Consider the following 23,100-nt stretch of genomic DNA (forward strand, 5'->3'; position numbering starts at 1 on the left):
GGTCGCTGGGAAGCCGCCTCCCCCCTCTGGGTCTTCCAGTTTCCCAGCGTGCTTCGGGCCCGCCAAATGGGAGGGGGAGACGCAAGATGGCGGCAGCCGCGAACTCCGGCTCCAGCCTCCCGCTGTTCGACTGCCCGACCTGGTGAGTGGCGGGGCGACCAGCGCTGGAGTGGCCAGGCCTGCGCTGGCCTGTGCCGGCCGGGCGGCTGATTTCTCGCAGCGAGCCGAACGGCCCAAACATCTTAGGACTGACAGAGGGAGAAGTGTCCGTCGGGCCGGGCGGCGTGTGGAGGAACCTGGAGCTTGGAGCCCGGGCCCAGAAACCGAGGAAACCCAGAGTTGGGGGCTCTGAGGCGCTGGCTTAGGGAGCCCCTCGGGAAGTCAGCCGGCTGCCGGGGCGCTTCGGGGCCTTGGTCTCGAACTTACCCCAACTCCTGACTGAGTGCCTGGTGCTCTTGTGGAGCCCGGTACCTGCCCCCCGCTTTCTGTCCCGAGCGCGCGCGAGCTAGCTTCCTGGCCCCGATCCCCTTTCAGAGCCTCGCATCCCGCGGTTGTTACTGCAGCCTGGTGCGGCCCTTGCCTATCTCTCGCTGACTGGGAGCTCCCTGAGGGCAGGAACAGCTCTGACCTACTCCTGTGCTCTTAGCCACCAGCGCGAAGTCGGGCACCAGAGGGCATCCTTGCTTGTTAGGATGAACCCCTTTCCTCCCTTCTCAAGTTCTTGGGAATAATGGAATAATTTTAGTCTTTGAGTGGAGTACACGATTAATTATATAAATTGCCCGGTAAGGCGACCCATCCGAGTTAGAGCTGTGTCTGCTCGTCACAGTGTATTGTTTGTGTGTGTTACTCTCTGGCTCCGTTATATTGAATCCCTCAAGGGCTGCCTAATGTATCTGTAGAGTCACAGTTCCTAGGCCTGAGCCAGACACATAGTAGGAGTTCAGAAAGCATATTTTGGATGTAACTTGGCTTTCCCTGGTTTCCAGACAAAATGGGCTTTTGTCCAATGCACTGTCCTCCCAGCAACCACCATATAGGAGTTGGGTCAGGCTTGTGAGATGACTATGTTGTATCTTCAGCTAGATGTAAATGGATGCATTTGTGTTTGTGTGTGTGTGCACGCAACGCGTGCGTAGATGTTGGGACTCTGGTAAGATTGTTCTTCAAACTTCAGAGGAGCAAACACAGGAAACAAGGGAATGTGTAGCTATTTTCTGGGTCCCTCTGCACTTCTGTAACGCAGAGCTGCTCCAGTCTGCAAATTGTGTCCATTTCGGTTCCTTGCCACATTGATTTCAGAATATTTACTTATGTCTTCTAACTATAAGTTTACTGGGCCAGGATAGTAAATTTATAGTTAGAAGAGACTGTATAAGATCACTTATCATTTCCTTAACGTCTGGTGTGCACCAGACATTGTGTTAGGTGCTTTGACATATATTTGTCTCCCTTGGATGGTATGATTATAGGAGTATAGAGAAAAGTTCCCTTATACATGCCACTGTAGAATGACCTGTTCAAAGTTAACAAATATCTCTTGTATTTATTGGTACCTGGTTTCATGGCATAGTTTTGGATTGCCCTAACTGCCTAAATTACATATCTGGTTTGACCTCAGTTCAGGACAATACCCTCTGTTTCTTCTGTGATGAGTCTACCTTGATCAGCCCCAGACACCAACTGATTTATTCTACCGTTGTATGGTAATTATTGGTAGTGGCAAATCTTAGGCTCAAACTCAAAGTGACCAGACAACTCCGACTATAGTACTTGAATTATCTGTGCTGCTTTCTCTCCAAGGTAGATAATTCAGTGTTAAAATACAGGTTTCTTTGGTGCTGCTCTAAATACAGATCCCCTGAAATATGTTTTAGAGCAGTTGAATCACTGGGGAGGTAAGTGTCAAATGCAGAAAGGAGCTATAATAACAGTAAAGTAGATGACATTTCTGCTTGAACATGAACTAATTATAGGCTGGTAAGAGAGCTCCAGTGTTGAATGGGATAATGATTGTAAATGGCATTTACAAACTCACCCTGAAAATATTTTTTCACTGTTACTTTTCAGGGCAGGTAAACCCCCTCCTGGTTTACATCTGGATGTAGTCAAAGGAGACAAGCTAATTGAGGTATGGAAATACACGTCTTCCCTTTTTTCCCCACCACACTAAAGATTCTTGCCAGTGACTCACTTTTCCACCCCCTCTCCTGTGCTTTGTTTTCCAGCAATGCTACTTTTGTTCATCCTGATTTTTTTCCATTAAAAGCACATAGTGATAAAACACATGCCAATGTGTATCTCCACAGATACTCAGTTTTTTTGTGACTTCTCTTACCTTCCAAATGAAGGGTTTTAATAGATCATGGGCCTGTAGGCCTCAGTGAAACTGGATGCCCTATAACTTGGTGAATTCCTTCTCTCTGAGTATGTGGAATTGTGTGGAAGGTGCAAGATCTGCAATAATTAAAGAAAGTGAATTATATAGATTGAATTCAGCTTTTAAATTGCTTTTATGACATTCAAGCTAGAAGATAATAAACTAAGACACATGTTCAAAAAAGAGAATGGAAATGGTGATGAAATTCATTCATTCATTTAAACATTTACTGAGTGCTTATTATGTGCCAGTCTTTGTGCTCGGCATAGGGAATACAGCAGTGAACAAAATGAACATGGTTCCTGTTTTCAAAGAAATCATCTGGTGGGAAAGACAGAACCAAACAAAAATTTACATGATTATAATCAAAGTAAGTACTATAAAGAACAACTGTAGCAGAATTCTAGCTTTTCTCCAAGTTTCTAGAATGAAAACCACATAGAACTGCAAGAGAACACGAGTTTTGTTTAGCTATTAGGTTGTGTGGATTTTTTTTTTAATTCTTTTGTTGCCATTTATTTACCAAGAAATGGGGATTAAGCCCACTGTGGCCATCGAGTTGTGAGTCTCCATGTCTTCAACCAATTTTAGGTTTGCTTGCTCAGATAACATTTTAAGTTCAAGGCCCTATTGTTGAGTGCAGTTATTTTTCTTTGGTGTATATAGTAAAAACATTGCACTCCATAATGAAAACTGTCTGTGAGATCTCCTGAAGGCTGTTGTATAAATACATTGTTTTCACCTTCAGGATGTTGTAGTGATACATGTATTTTGCAAAACATTAAGGCAGAAGTTGTGATTAATTCATCAAGCCCTTAGCCAGTCAGTTAGAACCACTTTGTCTTGGGTTCTTCTGTCTTAAAGGTTACAAAATATCAGGATTATTCAAGGGAATAATTTAGCTAAAATGTCTTCTTTTTTTTTTTTAAACTATAAACTGTTCCACACATATAAAATGTTGCTGAATAGACATACAGAAATCTATTTTTTTAACCAGAATATAATAAATCTTTAATTTGAAATAGGGAGAAACAGTAAGGAGCTTTAAGAAACTTTAAGGATAATATCATAATTCTTTTGAGAAATAATATATATTTTCAAAGCACTCTCAACTTGTCAAACATCCCTCTGATTACTGGTTTCCATTAACTGGTAATGTCTTTCAGTGCTCTTAGGTATGCTGAGTTGCCACAAAGGTGTCATGTTACAATCCATAGGTATCGCTGTGTTGTTTCTGAGAGAAATAGACTCCAAATCTGCTTATTATTTAAGGATTTAGGCAGCACTTGATACTAACCGAGCTATCTATGTCCAAGCCTTATGTCAGAGGCCTGTGATGTGTTGTGATAGCTGGGTTTAAGAAGTGCAATATTAAAACAAAAGCCATGAGTCTTTTAAGCCCAGGGTGTAAAGATACACTCTGAGTTATAACTCAGAGGCACAACTGGATAATGGTATTAGCCATAGCTAGTTAAGCAGTTGTGGTTTAGTGACTACTGAAGGGCCAGTGCATTATTTCATTCACCTGGACAGAAGAAGCAAATTGTCTTAGAATTCACTCATTTTCTTGCTTCTGAGGCATACTGTTTTTTTTTCCTCTACATTTTCACACTTCTGTAATTGAGATACCTTTAATTGTGAATGTGCATATTTAATTTGGAGGCTTTTTCTCTTTCTTCTCTAAACACCTAAATCTCTGGTATTGACACCTTGTGGTGGTGGTGTTTAGTTGCTAAGTTGTGTCCAACTCTTTTGTGACCCCATGGATTGTAGCCCACCAGGCTCCTGTGTCCTTGGCATTTCACAGGCAAGAATACTGAAGTGGGTTGCCATTTCCTTCTCCAGCGATCTTCCCAACCCAGGGATCAAACTTGTGTCTCCTGCATTGGTATGTGGATTCTTTACCACTGAGCCACCAGGGAAGCTGGGAATCATAGAAAGGTGATCAATTTTGTATTAGAACCCAAGAGCTGGTGGTCTTATGACTGTTTAAGTCCAGCTTGTGAGTTCTGTGGTTAGCAAATTTAAGTTTGTGAAGACATCATGTATGTGCATATAGATACGAATGGGAAATGCATCTATGAGATTCAACTTGCATAGATATTACCTAGAGAAAATAACATGTTGACATTTTAGGGCTCTCACAATTCTAAAGCAATATCTTATTTTTAACCCAAGTCTTAATATTTGGGTCTAAGCAGGCATGGGATGATTGTGGGATTGAGCTGTCAGACTGTTGTTAAATCTTGATGCCCCCTAGCACTAGGGGCCTGGAACAAGCTCTCCCAGCAGCAAGTGGGCTCTGCTGGACAGAGTTTCCCAAAGGTGACCCCCATCCCTTTGAGCCTTAACGTATAAGCTGGCAAGTAACTGGGTAAGTGTTTAAAAAAAAATTAAGATTATGACCTATACTACTTGTTCACTCCTTAAATGTTTTTTGCCATATGGTAGATTTTTTGATGCAGGAAGAGTGAAGAAAATATATAGTGGTTATAAAAGCTTAGACTGTGTGAAATCAGACCTGAATTTGTAATCCAGTTTATAAATATCTAGCAGTGTGAACTTGCATATATTAATTAATTTCTTTATGCCTCACTGTTCCTATCTATAAATATAGGAATAATAGTACCTCCTTGCCTCACAGAGTGGCTGTAAAGATGAAATGACATAGCATAAAACTCACAGCACAATGTGTGCACTTAAGTACTCAGCAGTTGTTAACTGTTACCAGCATGTGAGGTGCATTTCTGGTTTTGTAAGAACACTGAAGCACAGGGGAGAATAGCAGCCCACCGTGAGTTCAGTGACATAGCCAGGAACGAAAAATAAGCCTCTTGATTCCTAGCCTGGTACCATCCTAATTTGACTGTACTTCCTTGCTCAGCTTTGTGCTGTCTTCTCTCAGGGATTTTAGAAGGAGCATAGTGTGAAATGTGAACTAGAGCTTAGTGAGACATTCTGTTTAAAGAAAAAAAAACAGGGAATTCCCTGGCATTCCTGGTTAGGGATCGGCGCTTTTACTGCCAAGGGCACGGGTTCAGTCACTGGTCTGGGAACTAAGATCCTACAAGCCACGTGGTGCAGATAAAAATAAAAACTGTAAAGGAACAACATAATATATATGAATGAGGGTTATTTTTCAAAGGCTCAAATTGTAGACCTTAAGAACTGAATGAAGTGTTAGCAAAAATTTAACCTACGGTCCTTCATCTGTGACAGCCCAGTCCACAACCAGTATGTTGGAAAAGCTTTACTGATCTAGGATTAAAAGAAAAAGACAGTGTAGTGAGTTTTTCATAAAGCTAAATTCAACTCAAAGAGTGACCCTTTATCCTTTTCCTCCCTGCTTTTTTGTTAAAATGACCTTTCTTTTATAAAATGATTGGTGACAATTTTAAAAGAAAGTTCTTTTTTGGCAAAATAAAAGTTAACAGTGCTACGTCAGCCCCTGCAATTTTTAAAATAACAGTTTGCTGCTCTGCAACATCCTCTTTTCTGCTATTATATTGAGACATTATATAGTTCTATTTTTTCCAGTTCCACAGGAGTGGTTAGAAACATTTTGGAGTTCTTCTCAGAATTATTTCAGACCCATGGCACTGTTGTTTAGAATATTAGCGTTGCAAGTTATTCATACCTGAATTTAAATCCCACATCTGCTAGTTAACCAGCCTGACTGCCTTGAATGACTAGATTCATCTCTCTGAATTTATTTTCTTATGTTTAATAATAAAGGTGATAAGCTTCCCTGGTGGCTCAGACGGTAAAGAATCTGCCTGCAATGCAGGAGACCCCAGTTCGATCCCTGGGTCGGGAAGATTCCCTGGAGCAGGTAATGGCAACCCACTCCAGTATTCTTGCCTGGAGAATTCCATGGACAGAGGAGCCTGACGGGTTACAGTCCATGGGGTTGCAAAGAGTCGGACACAACTGAGCAACTAACATTTTGACTTTCTATAATAAATGTGATACTTAGTTCACAGACTTGTTTTGAGGATTAGATGAGATAATGCTTAAAATGCCTAGCAAAAAATAGCCCTTCAATAAATGTAAATCTGTACAATCCAGTTTCCGTAGTGTTGTGGTTATCACGTTCGCCTCACAATAAATGTAAATCTGTACGTTCTCTTCCCTCAAACCTGGAAAATCTTTGCCCTATGAAGTCATACCATATTTGGACAAAGCAAGTACTCATTTAGAGTTAACTCTGAGTAATGCTTTTTTGTGCCAAAATGAAATGGGGCCATAAAGGTAGATCTAGAGGCTCATACAGTGATGTCTAATGTAATTCTGATTTCAAGGGGGTTCCAAAAATATTTTGGGGCTCTGGCAGCATGATTAGCATATAGGTAAGTGTTTATACCTCCCTTCCTTTGCGAACCAGTTGATAATCTTCATTTGAATATGTATTTTTCTGAAAAGAGGTCTTATTCCTTTATAGGCATGCCTTAGGTTTTTATTTCCTGCTCAACCTAAAGTTAAGTGAAATCTTAAATTTACAATGAAAAGAAGACAACCTCTCTTGCAGGCCATTTACATCTAATAGGATTAGGGAAAGTTCTTTTCATTTCGGCACTCAACATTTGACCACTGTATTTGGGGATAATCATTGCCAACCCCCAAAAATGTTAGTAAATTTTTCTGAGCTCTTTATCTTGAAGAATAATAGGAAATATATATACATATACATACGTATATATATATTTTTACTTTGACAAGGAATTTTATGTTAATATGCTCTACTTTTATTGGAAGACTTTGCTAAACCCTGTTGAAACCAGCTTTAAGTAGTATTTTATATTTATTTAGAAACTGATTATCGATGAGAAGAAGTATTACTTATTTGGGCGAAACCCTGATTTGTGCGACTTCACAATTGACCACCAGTCTTGCTCTCGGGTCCATGCTGCCTTGGTCTACCACAAGCATCTGAAGAGAGTTTTCCTTATAGATCTCAACAGTAGTAAGTAACTCATATCCCATCCCATTTTACACATTCCCTTTTGGGCAGTGTGGAGATGCTCTTTGGGTTCTTCAGATTTGAAATTGTGTTTTATTGTTCATCAAAGAAGTTTATGTTTGGTTTTTGAATAAGTCCTCCATTCCTGTGGTATTTCCTATTTTACTGAAGTAATTGATGAGTGGAGAGAGAAGAAGATTTTAGGGAGTACTTTCCTGAAGAGACTAATAGGTATAGAGAGAACAAAAAAACACCTAGGAACTAGGGAATGTGTTTATAGGCCCCTGTGAGATTGTGATCCAGTTTAAGCAGAAGCTGTGGTTAGCTCCATTAATGTAGCAGAGTTGTGGGTACAGGACATTAAAAAAAATCCTTATTTTGAGCAAGTTCATTTTTTATAATAGGTTCTTTATCTCAGCTACATTTTGCTTTGACTATTACTACTAATATCAATTTTAATTCTCTGAGCACACCCTAACTATAAGATTTTCAAGTTTGTCAGAGATAATCTCAGAAATGCAATTGAAACTTGATTACATGAGGCCTTGAAGTTTGTTCATTTTCACCTGTGTATAATTAATTGCAGCATGGAACGTAAAGGATCTCCTTCCTGGGTTGATTGTGTTTTACTCCTTTTCCCCCTCCCCATACACATGCACACATTACCCCAGTATGGTTATGATGGTTTTTGGAGAGCCTTGTCTCATAAGTTCAGTTCAGTTCAGTCGCTCAGTCGTGTCCAACTCTTTGCGACCCCATGAATCGCAGCACGCCAGGCCTCCCTGTCCATCATCAACTCCCGGAGTTCACTCAGACTCACTTACTTGAAAATTTATGTCATCTTTTTTCTCCATTTCATAATATGCAGAATGTAGACATGGAAAAATATCCAGACTCTCCAGTAGGATTTTTGGCCTACCTTGCCATTGGTATTGCACGTGTTTCAGCCAGCCTCATTTCTTATCCTGGGGAATCCCCAAGTATGACTGCTACCAGTCCAGCAGTTCCTGTATTCCTTAGGCTTGGGGCTGGAGAGGTCAGACTGCAGCAGTTCCTGTCCTCCTCCTTGCGGGGAATGGCTTTTGCTGGGTTGGAGCCTTTCCTGCTGGACCCAGAATGGAGTCAGTCTGGCAGCAGAGAAACTTGTTATGTGGGGTAACAGCAGCTCTGTAGATGTGTAAGAAATCCACTGTAGTGATAAAGGATTCAGTGAAGGAGTTTCCTTTTCAGTGTGACTCATGACAAGGGATGCAAAGTGGACCCAATGCCATTTCTGTTTTAAAAAGCAAAACTGATGTGCTGGCAGAAGCTTCTCTTCTGCAACTCAGGTTTGTTTTTTGTTTGTTTTTTTCTTTTCCTCTCTTACGTTTCTGATTTGGTTATTCCCAGCACACGGCACTTTCTTGGGTCACATTCGGTTGGAGCCTCACAAGCCTCAGCAAATTCCCATCGACTCCACGGTCTCATTTGGTGCATCCACACGGGCATACACTCTCCGTGAGAAGCCTCAGACATTGCCATCAGCTGTGAAAGGAGATGAGAAGATGGGTGGAGAGGATGATGAACTCAAGGGCTTACTGGGGCTTCCCGAGGAGGAGACAGAACTTGATGTAATTCTATTGTCTGTGTCATTGTTACGTCTTGGAGACTCTGGTTTTTGCAGTATGTAGCTGTTCTGTGTAGCTTGAAATCCAGTGACTTAGCAGCTGGAGGTTTTCTTGAACAGAGTGATAAGCCTTTGCCACTTTGCCAGTGTGGTGTGGCCCTTGGAAATCTGCATTGTGTGGGTTTGGTTAAATATATCCAGGGCTGACTAACCAGTAGACCCTTATGGTTGTCTTGGGCACCTTTGCTGCATGTTAGAAGCCAGGCTGGGAGTTACATTTCTTAAGAGCTATACTATCCAATGCAGTAGCCACTAACCACATTCCAAGTACTCAAGAGTCACATGTAGCTAGTGACTAACCATACTAAATAGCTCTGATAGAAAACATTTCTATCATCCAGAAAGTTTGTTTGAACAGCACTGGCTTACAGAGATTGAAGCTTTCATTCATTTATGTAGCTTTTTTGGATACCATCCAGTCAGCCCAAGAATCTTCTGAGTAGAACTAGACTGCTTTTGCTCTGGACCTGGCTGCCCTGAATTGTACAAGATTTGACTTTGATGTGTTAAGGTTTTCCTTGTCTAGAGTTGACCCCAGTAGTTGGTGGTGTAGCTTTTGTCTTCACATGTCTGTCACTGTATTGGTGTGACTGGTCTATCCAGGTAGATCAAATGCCTGCCTGTCCGTAACCACCCACACACATTTACTCTTCTTGTATACAGAGGCAGTTTCCCAAATCTTAGGAAGAAAAAAGCACAGTAGAAATCTTACAACTCAGAAGTTACTTGGTTGTAAATAAGTAGCCTTATGGCCAGGGGCCTGGCTGGCAGTCCCTCTTGCCCATTCTTTTCCAGGCTGCTTCCATGCCTCCTCCTGTATCTCTAGGTCTTGTTCTCAAGACATTTGGGATGTCTCAAACTGCAGCGCAGATTGAAATAAGTCCAAGGGATTGAAAAGAGGCAGGCAGCAGTGCTGAGGCCAGGTTAATCACTGAGATGGATGGATAGTTATGAATAGAAATGGGGCCAGACAGGGATGGGGAGTGACAAAATATTAATGCCAAATATTCAGTGCACTGGCAGCGTCCTAGCTAGTTTTAAAGGAGCGAGCTACTGGGAAAGAAACTGTCAGTTTTTCTTTCTCATCTGTTTTGTTACTTAAAACAGTTCTTGAATTTCTTCCCAGTCGCATTCTTTTAATTCTCAGCATGAAGACACGAAAACCTTCTTCAAAAAACCCCTAAACCTCAATTCAAGGGTTTTTGCACAGATGTCTTGTTTTCAGCTCAAGGTCCTTTATCCCCTTTTGAATATCACTGCCTCACTGGTCACTGAAGATGTTCCACATTCTGTCAAATGAGTCTTGCTGGTATTAGCTATTTAGGGACAGTAATCTTTTCTGGATGCAAAAGAGAATTTCATCTATGTGAAGAGGTCAAGGTTAGCTCCTAATCCCTTCCTGCTCTTTGTTTGTTAATATTCTCCTTCAAATTCCTTGTGTACTCATTCCTGTCTTTCCTGTGTGAACTCTGGCCCAGAACCTGACAGAATTCAACACTGCCCACAACAAGCGGATTTCCACTCTCACCATTGAGGAGGGGAATCTGGACATTCAGAGACCAAAGAGGAAGAGGAAGAACTCACGGGTGACCTTTAGTGAGGATGATGAGATCATCAACCCAGGTGAGATGTCTTCCTGGTTTTTTCTGATGAAAAGGCTGTGATCCTAGAGAGTAGTTTACACAACCTGTAGGTCAGTTGTTTCTCAACAAGGTTTAGAATAACAGGTGCTATATTCAGGGGAGATATTTTTGTACAGTACAGGCATACTTTGGAGATATTGTGGGTTTGGTTCAAGAATTTCAGTAAAGCAAGTCACACACAGTTTCTGATTTCCCAGTACATGTGAAAGTTATGTTTACACTACGCTGTAGTCTGTTAAGTGTGTGGTAGCATCACGTCTAAAAAGACAATGTACATACCTTAATTTAAAAAAATACTTTGTTATTAAAAAACACCAGCCATCATCTGAACCTTCAGCAAGTTGTAATCTTTTTACAATAGTGACAAGGATCACTGGTCATAGATCACTGTAGGGAAGTCGCTCAGTCGTGTCCGACTCTTCGCAACCCCGTGGACTGCAGCCTACCAGGCTCCTCCATCCATGGGATTTTCCAGGCAAGAGTACTGGAGTGGGGTTCCATCGCCTTCTCCGACTATAACAACTGTAATAATAATGGAAAAGTTTGAAACGTGAGAATTACCAAAATGTAACACAGAGCTAGGAAGTGAGTGAATGCTGTTGGGAAAATTGCACTGAAATACTTACTCGATGCAGGATTCCTTCAAATTTATCGATACAAAAAACTCAGTGTCTGTGAAGTACAATAAAACAAACTATGCTTTTTCATTGATGGAGTGCCCTGAACACTCAAGCATTATCCAGTTGCAGTGTGAAAGAAGTAGCTAGAGCAAGGCCCCATACAATTCAGTATATAGAGCATGGCTGTAGTTCTCCTTTGCTGATGCAGTATCATAGCAGAGTTTAAGTATAGGTTAGAGCAGACACTGTTGTCTTCCTGGGGATCTGTGTATGACTGATAACTCTTAAAATTGGACAACTTACTGCCACTATTAACTGCACGGAAGACTTGCCTTTTTAAGGCTATAACTTCTACTAAAATACTAAATGTGTTTTGTAGTCTTAAGGGAGAAGGAGACTCCCAGCTATAGACAGTGGTCCCTGAATGCTGGGAAATGTGCATGAAGGAGAGCATATTGGGGGGAGGCACCCTGAGGGTGGGTGTTTGCAAGGCTGACCTTCAGGAGGAAGGAGTGGGTGAAACCAGAGCCTGTGAGTAGCAAGTATTTGGCTTGGCATTAAAAGCAACAACAAATCCTTATATTTAGAAGAAGAATTAAAAGAATTCCTGTGAAAGATTGGAGCATTCATTCTAGTGACTTTTGTTCACTTTCTGATGATGTGTGAAGTGGAATGAATAACTTGTCAAAGTAGTGAATGCCCAAGGGAAATGGCCAGTCAGGAGCTGAATGACTGATCTAGAAAGTTTATTTCTGGATGCCAGATAAGAGTTTCTAGGGGTTGGACTTAGAAATCTGTAGTTTTAATAAGCTCTTATTTGTACTGATAAACAGCCTACAGTATGGGAATGACTGAACTAGATAATTCATTAAGTCTTGAAGACCTGGGGTCTGATATGTTCTGTTTTTTCTCTTGAAAATTATTGTGGAACTTCTCTGGTGGTCCAGTGGTTAAGACTCTCTGCTCCTAATGCAGGGGGCATGGGTTCAGTATCTGGTCAGGAAACTAAGATCTCACATGCCACATGGTGCAGCTAAAAAGAAAAAGAAGAAAGTTATTGTCCTGGAACTTTATGAAGGCAGTATGTTCAGGGAGAGTGTGGCAGAGTGTTTAAGAGCGTGGGCTCAGATCAGAGGGCCTGGGTATGAAATTCACATCTCTGCTTGGTAGCTCTGTGACCCTCTGGCCAAGTGACATATCAGAGTTCTGGCCCCACAGGATTGATGGGGAGATTAAATGATTAAGTGAAAATACCTCAGATATGTGCTCGGCACTCAGTTCAGGTCAGTCACTCAGTCGTGTCTGACTCTTTGCGATCCCATGGACTGCAGCACACCAGGCTTTCCTGTCCGTTACCAACTCCCAGAGATTGCTCAGACTTAGGTCCGTCGAGTTGATGATGCCATCCAACCATCTCATCCTCTGGCATCCCCTTCTCCTCCTGCCTTCAATCTTTCCCAGCATCAGGATCTTTTCCAATGAGTCAGTTCTTCACATCAGGTGGCTGAAGTATTGGAGCTTCGGCTTCAGCATCAGTCCTTCCAGTGAATATTCAGGACTGATTTCCTTTAGGATGGACTGGTTTGATCTTGCACTCCAAGGGACTCTCAAGAGTCTTCTCCAACACCACAGTTCAAAAGCATCAATTCTTTGGCGCTCAGCTTTCTTTATAGTCCAACTCTCACATCCATACATGACTACTGGAAAAACCATAGCTTTGTCTTTTGTTGGTAAAGTAAATGTCTCTCCTTTTTAATATGCTCTCTAGGTTTGTCATAGCTTTTCTTCCAAGGAGCAAGTGTCTTTTAATTTCATGGCTGCAGTCACCATCTGCAGTGATTTTTGGAGCCCAGGAAAATAAAGTCTGTCACTGTTTCCATTGTTTCCCCATCTATTTGCCATAAAGTGATGGGACTGGATGCCATGATCTTCCTTTTTTGAATGTAGAGTTTTAAATCCAGCTTTTTCACTCTCCTCTTTCACTTTCATCAAGAGGCTGTTCCTCTTTGCTTTCTTCCATAAGGTGGTGTCATCTGCACATCTGAGGTTATTGATATTTCTCCCAGCAATCTTGATTCCAGCTTGTGCTTCATCCAGGCACTCAGTAGCTCTTGATAAATGTTAGCCATTATCCCAGTCATCATCTGCCAGCCCTTTTGCATTTACCTGTGCAGACTTTCCTATACCAGAAGTAGACCTGGCAAGGAACTTCTTGGTAGATCTTCCAGGAGCAGAGATTTCCTGCAGTGGATAGACTCCCTCTTCAGGAGTCGAATAGCTCGAGAATGAGGAAAGGGTGAGAGGACCGAACACCGTTCAGCCAGCACAGGACAGGGTCTCCTCGATGGCCTCGTCCTCACTTCCACAGGCCTGTTGTGTTCGTGGGGCACATACCCTGTTAGCCATGCCTCTTGGGCTCCAGTTGCTCTTGCATTTCATTTAGCTTTCCTGAAGGGCTGATTGGAACAGGGCTCCTATGGTAATGAGAGAAAATAAGGGTGCCTTTTTTTTAGAGACCTTGTCTCCTTCCTGATGAGCCTGGGTACCTTTTCCTCTTTCCTTTTCCGTATAGAAGCTGTTCATTCGTTTGTTCATTGAACAACAATTGTTTGTGTACGTAATTCCAGGATATATTCTTTAGAGGCATCCTAATATGTGAAAAGCCAAACTTAAATAAACCAGGGGCTCTTCAGTTAAATAAGGAATACTTTATATCCCAAAGGGACTCACAGGAGTGTTTCTTTAAATAGCAAACACCTTCAATGCATTAAAATAAGGTGTACAATGTCTGCTAGAGAAACAACTCCTTTCCTACCACTGTATTAAGATAAAAGGGCCAGGGAGTTGTTTTTTCTAGTAATGATAGTAAGTCTGTGCTTGCCTGTTTCCCCACACTTCGTCTTAAGTGAGGAAGCTGTTCATTCTAGGTCATCCAACCCAGTGTCCCGTCTGTGCTCCAAGATCACTACTTTCATACTTCTCTTGAAGCACCTCCATTGTATTGTGACCCATCTGGCTTTACAGCTGTGAGCTCCTTAAAGACAGGACCGTGTTTTGCTCTTTATTTCCCTGCCTTCTGTCTAATAAATGAGAGACTGATTGCAAGCATGTTACCTGACCTTAGTGCTTTCTTCTGGCAGAGTGAATGAATGAAGCTAGAAGCTTTGTAGGGTGCAGTAGTGTGTGTGTAAGCTGTGAAAAGCTCTCCCGCCCTGCCAGGGCAGGGGCTTCAGATCTTTTAGTGAGTCTTCCTTGTACAGACATGCATTGGAGATATTATGGGTTCCGTTCCAGACCACTTCAAAAAAGCAAATGTCAAAGCAAGTCACGCAGATTTGTTTGGTTTGCCAGTGCATATGTAAGTTACATTTACAAGTGTACAATAGCATTATGTCTAAAAAGTAGCATTATATCTAAAAAAAAAAAAACCATGTCCTTGTTTCTTTACAATGCTTTAAATACTTTATTGCTAAAAAATGCAAACTATCATCTGACAATGCAGGGTTGCCACCAACCTTCAATTTAAAAAAAAAACCCTGCAATATCTGCAAAGCACAGTAAAGTGAGACACAGTACAGCGAGGTATGCCTGTGTACAGGTGTTCAGCTCGAAAGGCAAAGTTAAGTTGGAAGCCCTGGGTGTGAATCCTTATTTTGTTTTTCGCTTATGAGCAGGTGTTAGCAAAGTACGTGGTGTGTGACCTCTTGAGGTGTCCCTCTTTTATTACTAACATGAGATTGATGATGTCTGCTTTTTTTTTTAATCTCCCCTCAGAAGAGGGAAGTATGTGGAATGGGAAAGTGGTCTAGAGCACAGGCCTGTTTCTGGCTGCTGAGATTTGTATCCTGGCTCCTCTCTGGCGAGGTGACTGGGCCTGTCATTTTCCTCCTCCAAGCCTGAGATTGTTTTCTCATCTGTTATATGCTTACTCTAGTGGTACTTAGCTCATAGGGTTGTTGTGAGGATTGAACACATACCCAGCAAACACTTGAAGTGTTGGCTGTATTTTACTGTTTTAATATGAGTTATTGTGATGACTGTTGACACTGAGCCGTGTGACGTTAATCCTCCCGGTTGATTACTGAATTAACCTGCCCTCATGTCTTTTTGCAGAGGATGTGGATCCCTCGGTTGGTCGCTTTCGGAACATGGTGCAGACTGCAGTGGTCCCAGTCAAGGTAGGAGGCATGTTTGAAATGTTTTATCGTCTGGGTTAAAAACCCACTCTTCCATGTGTAGGCTTAATTTTAAAACACGTTCTTTGCTCCTTTCTTGTTTTTCATACTGTGGGAATACTTTTACCCCATCTGTGTGTCGGGATCCTGGAGTGCCATAGAGAAACTACAGGTGACGAGCCAGCTTAATGCTGCATGTAAATTATGATGTGATGCAAGTCTGTAAATTTACCTCTCAGTGGGGTAGGGTGCAGAGAGACCCACCTTTCTTTAGCCTTCCCTTCTTAACTCAGAGTACGCTGTTAGGCAAAGAGGAGGCATAGTTGCCTTCTGCATGGCATCTCTGGCTTTTGCCATGGCTTTATTTTGTGAACAAGAATGACACAGATAGGAAAGCCAGCTCACGTTGGGTTAGGTTTAAAGATAGCTCTATTGAAGAACCAAGAAGTGGAAGCTACAGAGATGTTCTGAGTGCTCAACACATGGAGAACTACCTGACAGCCAGGGCTCCAAAAGGGAACAATGGCCCCTGGAAGCAGATCCCTGTTGGCAGAGGTGTTCAAATGGTGATTGGAAGATGCTGGTCAGAGCTGCTAGAGAGAGTTGGTTTTTTTTCTAATCTTCAGAATATATTAGATCAAGAAATGAGTCAAGTTTCTGGTTAGTCTTTGTTTCAGGAAGATCTTTCATTGAACTTTAGTGCAAGATGAAATTTTTTCATACAACTCCATACAATTTGTGCCACATTTCCCCTTGAGTACCTTTCTCTTCTTTCTTCTTCCTTTGGAATTTTCTGCTGTCTATTTCCCCCCAGAAAATAAAAATTAGAATACTTGCAACCATCTGTTAATCACCTTTGTTTCCTAAAAGGGCATTTTAACATCAAAACAGAGAGAGAGAGAGGCATGACCTTAGGGTAAAGAATAGTCACTTAAACTGGATAAGTCTTACTTTATGAAAAGTTCACACACTGGCCTCATTTTTCTTGGTTTGACATAGGATGGTGAACAGTTTGTGTGGAGCAGTGTTTGGGAGCCACACGTTAGATGACCACTGTAAGGTCTCCTCAGGCCCTGAGATTTGAGGACAGTGAGATGGGTTGTTTGGGAAACAACCGAGTTAGAGGTTCAGGGGCCTGTCCCAGTTTTTCTAGGACTGCAGTAGAAGAACCTAACAGCACTCTTCTGTCTTACCTCTGTCTCCTCTGTAAACCACAGAAGAAGCGGGTGGAGGGCCCTGGCTCCCTGGGCCTGGAGGAATCCGGGAGCAGGCGCATGCAGAACTTTGCCTTCAGTGGAGGACTCTACGGGGGCCTGCCCCCCACGCACAGTGAAGCTGGCTCCCAGCCACACGGCATCCATGGGACAGCACTCATTGGTGGCTTGCCCATGCCATACCCGAACCTTGCTCCTGATGTGGACTTGACCCCTGTTGTGCCATCAGCAGTGAACATGAACCCTGCACCAAACCCTGCCGTCTATAACCCCGAAGCTGTCAACGAACCCAAGAAGAAGAAATACGCAAAAGAGGCGTGGCCGGGCAAGAAGCCCACACCTTCCTTACTGATTTGATATTTTTGGTCATGGAGGAGGGTGGGATTGGGTGGGAATGGGGTGGAAGGGTGATGGGGGGAGCTAATGAACTAGGGAGAAAAACTTTTCATGTGTGCAGTATCGTCTTTCAGAATGTCTCCTGGGGTCCTAACCATGTAATATTAAAACGGGGGGTGAGGTTGAAATATCCCAGAAAGACCTGTCTTCAGAACACTTTCATTGCAGAGAAATGTTTCATATATCCTTTTAAATAGATTGCCCTGGCTTTTCCCCAGGCTTTCCTTTTCTCCTTTTTTCTTTTCTCCCTCTTTCTAGGGTCATTTTTCTTTAAGGTCACGTACCCCAGGGAGAGACTCTAGGCCCTCAGGTTGAATCCAGAGCTGTGGGGGTGACAGAAGCCCCGCCAGCCTTGTGGGTCCAGTAGCCTAATTTATACCTACTATCCCTGCAAGTCCAGGTAGCAGAAGGGTTGCCACGGATTCCAGGTTGCTTAACAAGAGGGTTTAAAATTCTCCAGTTAAGCTAAGATTTAAACTCAAAAGTGTTTTCCTGGGTCAGTGGTTTTGAGGTCCAGCAGTTAGGCTTTTCTCTTTTGTCCTTTCTGTTCGAATGAGAACATTTTGATTTTTCATCTGACCAGTGCCATAGACACGGGTTGATAGTTTTAAACTTACAGTATTGTTTGAACTTTACCTGTTTTTCTTGTCAAATCTGAGTACTTGCAGAAGTTTCTCACTTGATTTCAGGGTACTGTCCTCTACTCTCTAAGGTATTACTTTCCTTTTTGAGTGTGTTATGAAGGCAATTTTTAAAGGATATGACCAGTTAGAGCAATTCTAATTAAAAAGGAAAAGATTTTTACTTTGAAGTAACGGATGTCTCTAAGAGGACATTTTTAGATGATGGTTCGGAGGCTCTTTCCCCCACTCGACCCAGAGCTCCAAGACTAGAAGACCTGGCTAACAAACATAGGAGACGAAGGTAGGACACATTGATAAGAGCTTTGTACAGAGATTTGTACATTTGTGTAATAGGCCTTTTCACGCTTTATGTGTAGCTTTTTACCTGTAACCTTTATTACATTGTAAATTAAATGTAACTTTTGTCATTCTGGTGCAGTTTGTGATTCAGTTGCCATCACCTACTTCCACTGCCATGAGGGAATATTTGTCAGAGGTACAGCTGTCAGGCTTGGGAGGTGACGCTGTGTCCCCGTTTTATTACCACAAATAAAGATGCCCCCTGATGAATTGGAAATTCTAATTAGAGATTCCAGTCCCCTGATGAAGCCTCACTGAGCAAAGTGGGTTAAGACAAAGACGGGTGTCCTTGTGCCAGTGTAACCACCACCCTCTGGCTGCAGCTGCGTGCATTTGTGCTACAGCTCAGGAAGCACAGGAGTGAAAGCAAGCGAAGTTGAGGGTGTTTAGAGGGGATTTCAGCTGGAGTTTGAACTGGATGGATGTGTCTTGCATACTAGAACACTGTGCAGCAAGTGGACTTTGTGTATGGTGAGACAAAGTATGTGACTTTGTGATGAAAACGCCAACAAGGTTCCAAATCCCTTAGGTTGAGAGTGTGGACTCACAGCAGGAGCAGCCTGGTAAAAGGAACAGAGATCTATAAAATCACAGCTAGGCAGAAGTTTAACTTCTCTGCCGGCTCCCGTAACGATGACTGTCCTCATCTTATGAGGACACCTTCCTGTCGTCACAGCAAAGGTTACTATTAGTGCTGGTTAAAAATCAGTCGTTGAGCACCTGCCTACTGTCAAGCAACCATCTGCAGCATTTATTTAATTTTAATAGCCCTAAGGAATACTGTTTTTATCCCTGTTTTACAGATGAGAAAACAGGCTTCTGATTTCATGTAGTGAAGTCAGGATTGGAACTGGATTCTGACTCCAGAGCCTGAGCACAGGTTAACACAGCCTCTGGGATGAGGTAAGGGGAAGGGTGTATGAGCCATAGTTGGCTTGCCACCGGGCTCTATAGACTGGAGCTAGACGACTGAGCGACTTCACTTTCACTTTTCACTTTCACGCATTGGAGAAGGAAATGGCAACCCACTCCAGTGTTCTTGCCTGGAGAATCCCAGGAACGGGGGAGCCTGGTGGGCTGCCGTCTATGGGGTCGCACAGAGTCGGACACGACTGAAGCGACTTAGCAGCAGCAGCAGATGTTTGGAAATTGAAAAGTTTTTCCCAAACTGGACAACTTACTAGAAGGTATAATAAAAGATTTAGATGTATTTTAGGTAATAAAATCCTTCTGGTAAGAGATTATGCCATGTGTTATTTGGTTTCAGAATTTGAGTTGCAGAGTAAAACTTCATTTGTGTCTCAAGGCTCAGTAGAGAATATCCAAGCCTGCAAAGCTCTGTCTTTCTTTTCCAAGGTCCGTTTGACTTTAGTGGAAGTAGGAATGGCTGAATTTGGTGGTTACACAGCAAATAGAGGCATGGTACGGAAACCTGGCTTCCCTGGCACCCAGATTTCTGATTTATTCCAATCCTGTTTTAGTGCCCCTCTAAGGGGAATACTGCAGGAAGGGGCTTAGCTGCCTCTCACCCCTAACACAGCTCTAGCCAATGACTGGGGAGGTAAACCTCTCCTGTTCACCACCAGGATCGGCAGATGGTCTCCACTGCTCTGGTGAGCACTGAGCTGGTGAGGGATGCAGAGATGAGAAGCAACTGACTGTTGGTTCCCCAGCGTCCTATGCCCCTAATGGGCTCTCTGCTGAGAAGGGAGGGGATGACTCCTGTTTACCTCCCCAGGATGGGAGAGGGTGGTGAACCCCATGGAGAAGGACCTTTTGGCAGAAAACAACAGGTTGATCACAGCTCAAGAGCAACTGCTTGGTAACTGCATGCCTAAGATATGCTTGTCATTATCAACTCAGAATTTTTAGTCAGAAGGGTTTGTGAGATCCTGGCTGGATCCCTCATTTTGCTTGTGAGCAAACGATGGCAGTGGGGACTTCAGCTAACATGGATCGAACACGTGTGAGTTGGGCGTATGGCAGGGCACTACCCCTGCCCGCTAGAGGCCTGCCTTCTAGAGGGAAGCAGGCACACTTACGGTGCTGCTGCTCAGATGCTGAGAGCTTCAACTGAGGAATAGACGGGATGAGGACAGCAGAGATGAGTGAGACTGGGGTGTCAGGGAGGCCTCTAGGGAGATGACATTTGCGCTGAGCATTGATGATCAAGTAGGGATTTGCTGCATGGAGGAGTGTGAGCTGTGGTTCTCCAGGGAGAGGAACCAGTGAGAGATGCGTGGAAGATGGATGAGGGGAATGACTACTCAGCAGGAGGGAGGAATCAGGAAGACAGAGGCCAGGTCGCATGCTGTGAGCTTTGCTGGGGAATTTGAAGGTGTAAGGAAGCCAGTGAAGGACTTTTTTTCCCGTAAGAAAAAAAAATGTGTGAAGACATAAATACGGGAAAAATCTAGAGACATCACACACACAGACACGCACCCCCCCCCACCCAGAGTGGGGAGACTTCCTTGGGGAGGTTTCAGGTAGGGCAGTGATTGATGGGATTCTGGTGTTAGAAATGAGGCAGTTCCTGCCCTCAGGTGAGTCTCAAAGCAGGGGAGACAGGTGTTTCAGTTCTCTCCACACAGTTTAGCCAATCTAGAGGTTAAGTCCAAATGTGGAGAGAATGTGGGGAAAGTTCCCCAGTAGTTCTCTCTGTGAGAGTGAGGGGGCGCTAAGAGGTGAGGGTCGTTGAAAGCTTCGGACCTCTGACATTTCCAGATGGAGGTGGGGGCACTCCAGGCAGGGGCAGCTGCAGGAATAAAGGGGGTCAGGGTGGATTAAGGCCCCTGCCCCGTGATGGTGGAGGTGGTAAGAAGGCCTGAGTGCTCACCTACCGAATTTGCATGGTATCTGCTGCCATGGAAAGAGATTGCTGGAAGAATTGGATGTGCGGTCTTCTACCTCTGAACCGGGGCAGAGGAGCAGTTCCAGAGTCAGCCAGCAGGCGGGGCCCTGCTCCCATTCTCGGAGCTCCTGTAGGAACCGGTGTGAAGATGTAGGATGGTCCCTCAGGGTGGGAGATGAGCGGGGAGAAGGAAAACAAATCTGGCTCCTTGTTGGGCACCCTAATGGTACTCTTATGTGTTTTATAACCCCTAAATTCTCACAGAAGACCCAAGAGGAGGTTGGTGGTGTTCCCCCCTTTATAGCTGGGAACTTGAGGCTTGCAGAGTGCTCAGCTTGACAAGTGAATTTCTTAGCAGTTCAAACCTGGCCCTGATGCTTCGGGCTGTGAACAGCACAGGGTATTGCGGCCCCTGCCTGTGCCTGAAGTCTGTGGAAGACAGGGCTGAATTTTGATCCCTTTCTGGTTTTTCTCTTTCTCAATTTCCTTCCCTTCTGTCTCCCATCTCTGGTTCCCTTTGGGTTCTGTGGAGCTTCAAGTGCTGTCTCCACACCTGGGCCAGGCGGGGTGTCTAAAGGCTCCTACAGACACTGTTAACTGCACTCGTGGCCTGGGGGCAAGGTTACTGACAGGAAGTGCCGCTGAGATGTGGAGGGAGGCTTTCCACAGAGAGCCTCTGCTGATGAAGTCTCCCGGCCGGCCTCAGCCCCCGCAGCCCAGCCCTCTCCTCGTTACCATGGTCTTCCTCCACAGCCAGGCCACTGCCTGCACTCAGAGCCCGTCTTCCCTCCCCTCGGGTTATGCCCTCTCCAACTGACACCGTCAAGACGGTTTCTCCGCCAGACTTTTCCCAGCAGCGTTCAAATGCACCATCACTGCTTTCAAAGAGAAACAAAGCAAAAAACCTCTTGATTCCACTTTCTCACCAGCAACTTCCTGTTTCTCTGCTCCACTTTTCAGTACAACTTCTGGAAAGAATTGGTTTGTCTTGTGTCTTCACTCTCTTCCACTCGCACTCAAATCCACTTCAGTCAGGCTTTTGTCCTAACGCTCCATCAAAACCATGCCTGCTGATGACTGCAGTCCTGGTGTTGACTGGACTCCATCACTGCTCTGCTCAGAGCATTCCCGAGGCCCCTTATTTCCTGCAGTGTTAAGAGCCACTGTGCACACTGCTCTGCACCCCCTCCCGTTGCCTCTCTGTCCCCCTACGTTTCTCCCCCGTGCTCCCTCTGCCGCAGCCACCCCAGGGACTGGCTGGCCCTTCAAGGCACACTCCCATCCTGCCCTTGTGGCTGGAACTCTGCCCCCAGATGGCTCCCTCCCTCATTGCCTTCAAGTTGAACAAGAGGACAGCAGGCCCTGGCCTCCAGTGGCTGACCTGGCTCCCACAGCTGGGCCTTGGTATTCTCCTGCACATAAACAGCTTCACAGAACATCAGTGTCCAGACAAGACCACTCTGTGACCATGATGGGTCAAGACCATCATGTCTGAACACAGACAAAACGTGAACGTTATCCAAACTACAAAAAGGAATAATTACCTTAAAGTCAGTGGACTGAATGCTCCAATCAAAGGACAGAGTGGCAGACAGGATGAAAAAACAGGAGCCTAGGAATAATGCTACCTACAGGAGACCCACCTTAGGGCCCACAGAGACTGAAAGTGAAGGGATGGAAAAGGATATTCCATGCAAACAAATGAAAGCTGGAGTTGAGTACTCAAGTCAGACAAAACAGACTTTAAAGCAAAGGCTGTTAAGGAAAGATAAGGAAGGACAGTGTATAATGGTAAAAGGATCAATACAAGAAAAGGATTTTACACTCAACATATAGGCACCTAATACGGAAGCACCCAAATATCTAAAATACTGAGACATAAAGGTTGAAACTGATGGGAAAACAGTGATAGGAGGAGACTTTAACACCTCACATCAATGGACAGATCTAGACAGAAAATCAATAAGGCAACAGAGGTCCTAAACGGTACAATAGAATGGTTAGACTTGATTGGTATTTTCAGGACATTGCATCCAAACCACTAAAAGGACCAGCCATCCCTTAGTGGGTTGACTCGTGACCCCAAAAGGCACGTCCACTTGGAACTCAGAATGTGACCTTATTTGGACTAAGAGTCTTTGCAGATGTAATTACGGTAAGCATCTTGATATGCAATCATCTTAGATAAGAGTGGCCCTAGGTCCAATGGTAA

At 43.7% G+C, this 23,100-nt stretch overlaps 1 protein-coding gene and 1 non-coding gene across 2 annotated transcripts; both read left to right on the forward strand.

Annotated features, from left to right (window-relative positions):
* On the forward strand, positions 1-18,105 carry PPP1R8 (protein phosphatase 1 regulatory subunit 8). Its single transcript, XM_005895908.2, has 7 exons — positions 1-142; positions 2,071-2,131; positions 7,190-7,343; positions 8,730-8,950; positions 10,485-10,629; positions 15,383-15,447; positions 16,662-18,105. Exons 1-7 carry the CDS (start codon positions 87-89, stop codon positions 17,013-17,015), a joined length of 1,056 nt encoding a protein of 351 aa, XP_005895970.1. The 5' UTR covers positions 1-86; the 3' UTR covers positions 17,016-18,105.
* LOC138985026 (small Cajal body-specific RNA 1) lies at positions 3,661-3,826 on the forward strand. The gene has a single exon (XR_011462262.1). It is a non-coding gene; the product is annotated as a small Cajal body-specific RNA 1 (non-coding RNA).
* Positions 18,106-23,100: the final 4,995 nt, after the last annotated feature.

The sequence above is a fragment of the Bos mutus genome, chromosome 2, assembly GCF_027580195.1.
Source record: "Bos mutus isolate GX-2022 chromosome 2, NWIPB_WYAK_1.1, whole genome shotgun sequence".
NCBI lineage: Eukaryota > Metazoa > Chordata > Mammalia > Artiodactyla > Bovidae > Bos > Bos mutus.

Coding starts and splice junctions, on each gene's coding strand:
- PPP1R8 (XM_005895908.2), top strand. CDS start 87: ATGGCGGCAGCCGCGAACTCCGGCTCCAGCCTCCCGCTGTTCGACTGC. Junction 10,630..15,382: donor TGATGAGATCATCAACCCAG/GTGAGATGTCTT, acceptor GTCTTTTTGCAG/AGGATGTGGATCCCTCGGTT. Junction 15,448..16,661: donor CTGCAGTGGTCCCAGTCAAG/GTAGGAGGCATG, acceptor TGTAAACCACAG/AAGAAGCGGGTGGAGGGCCC.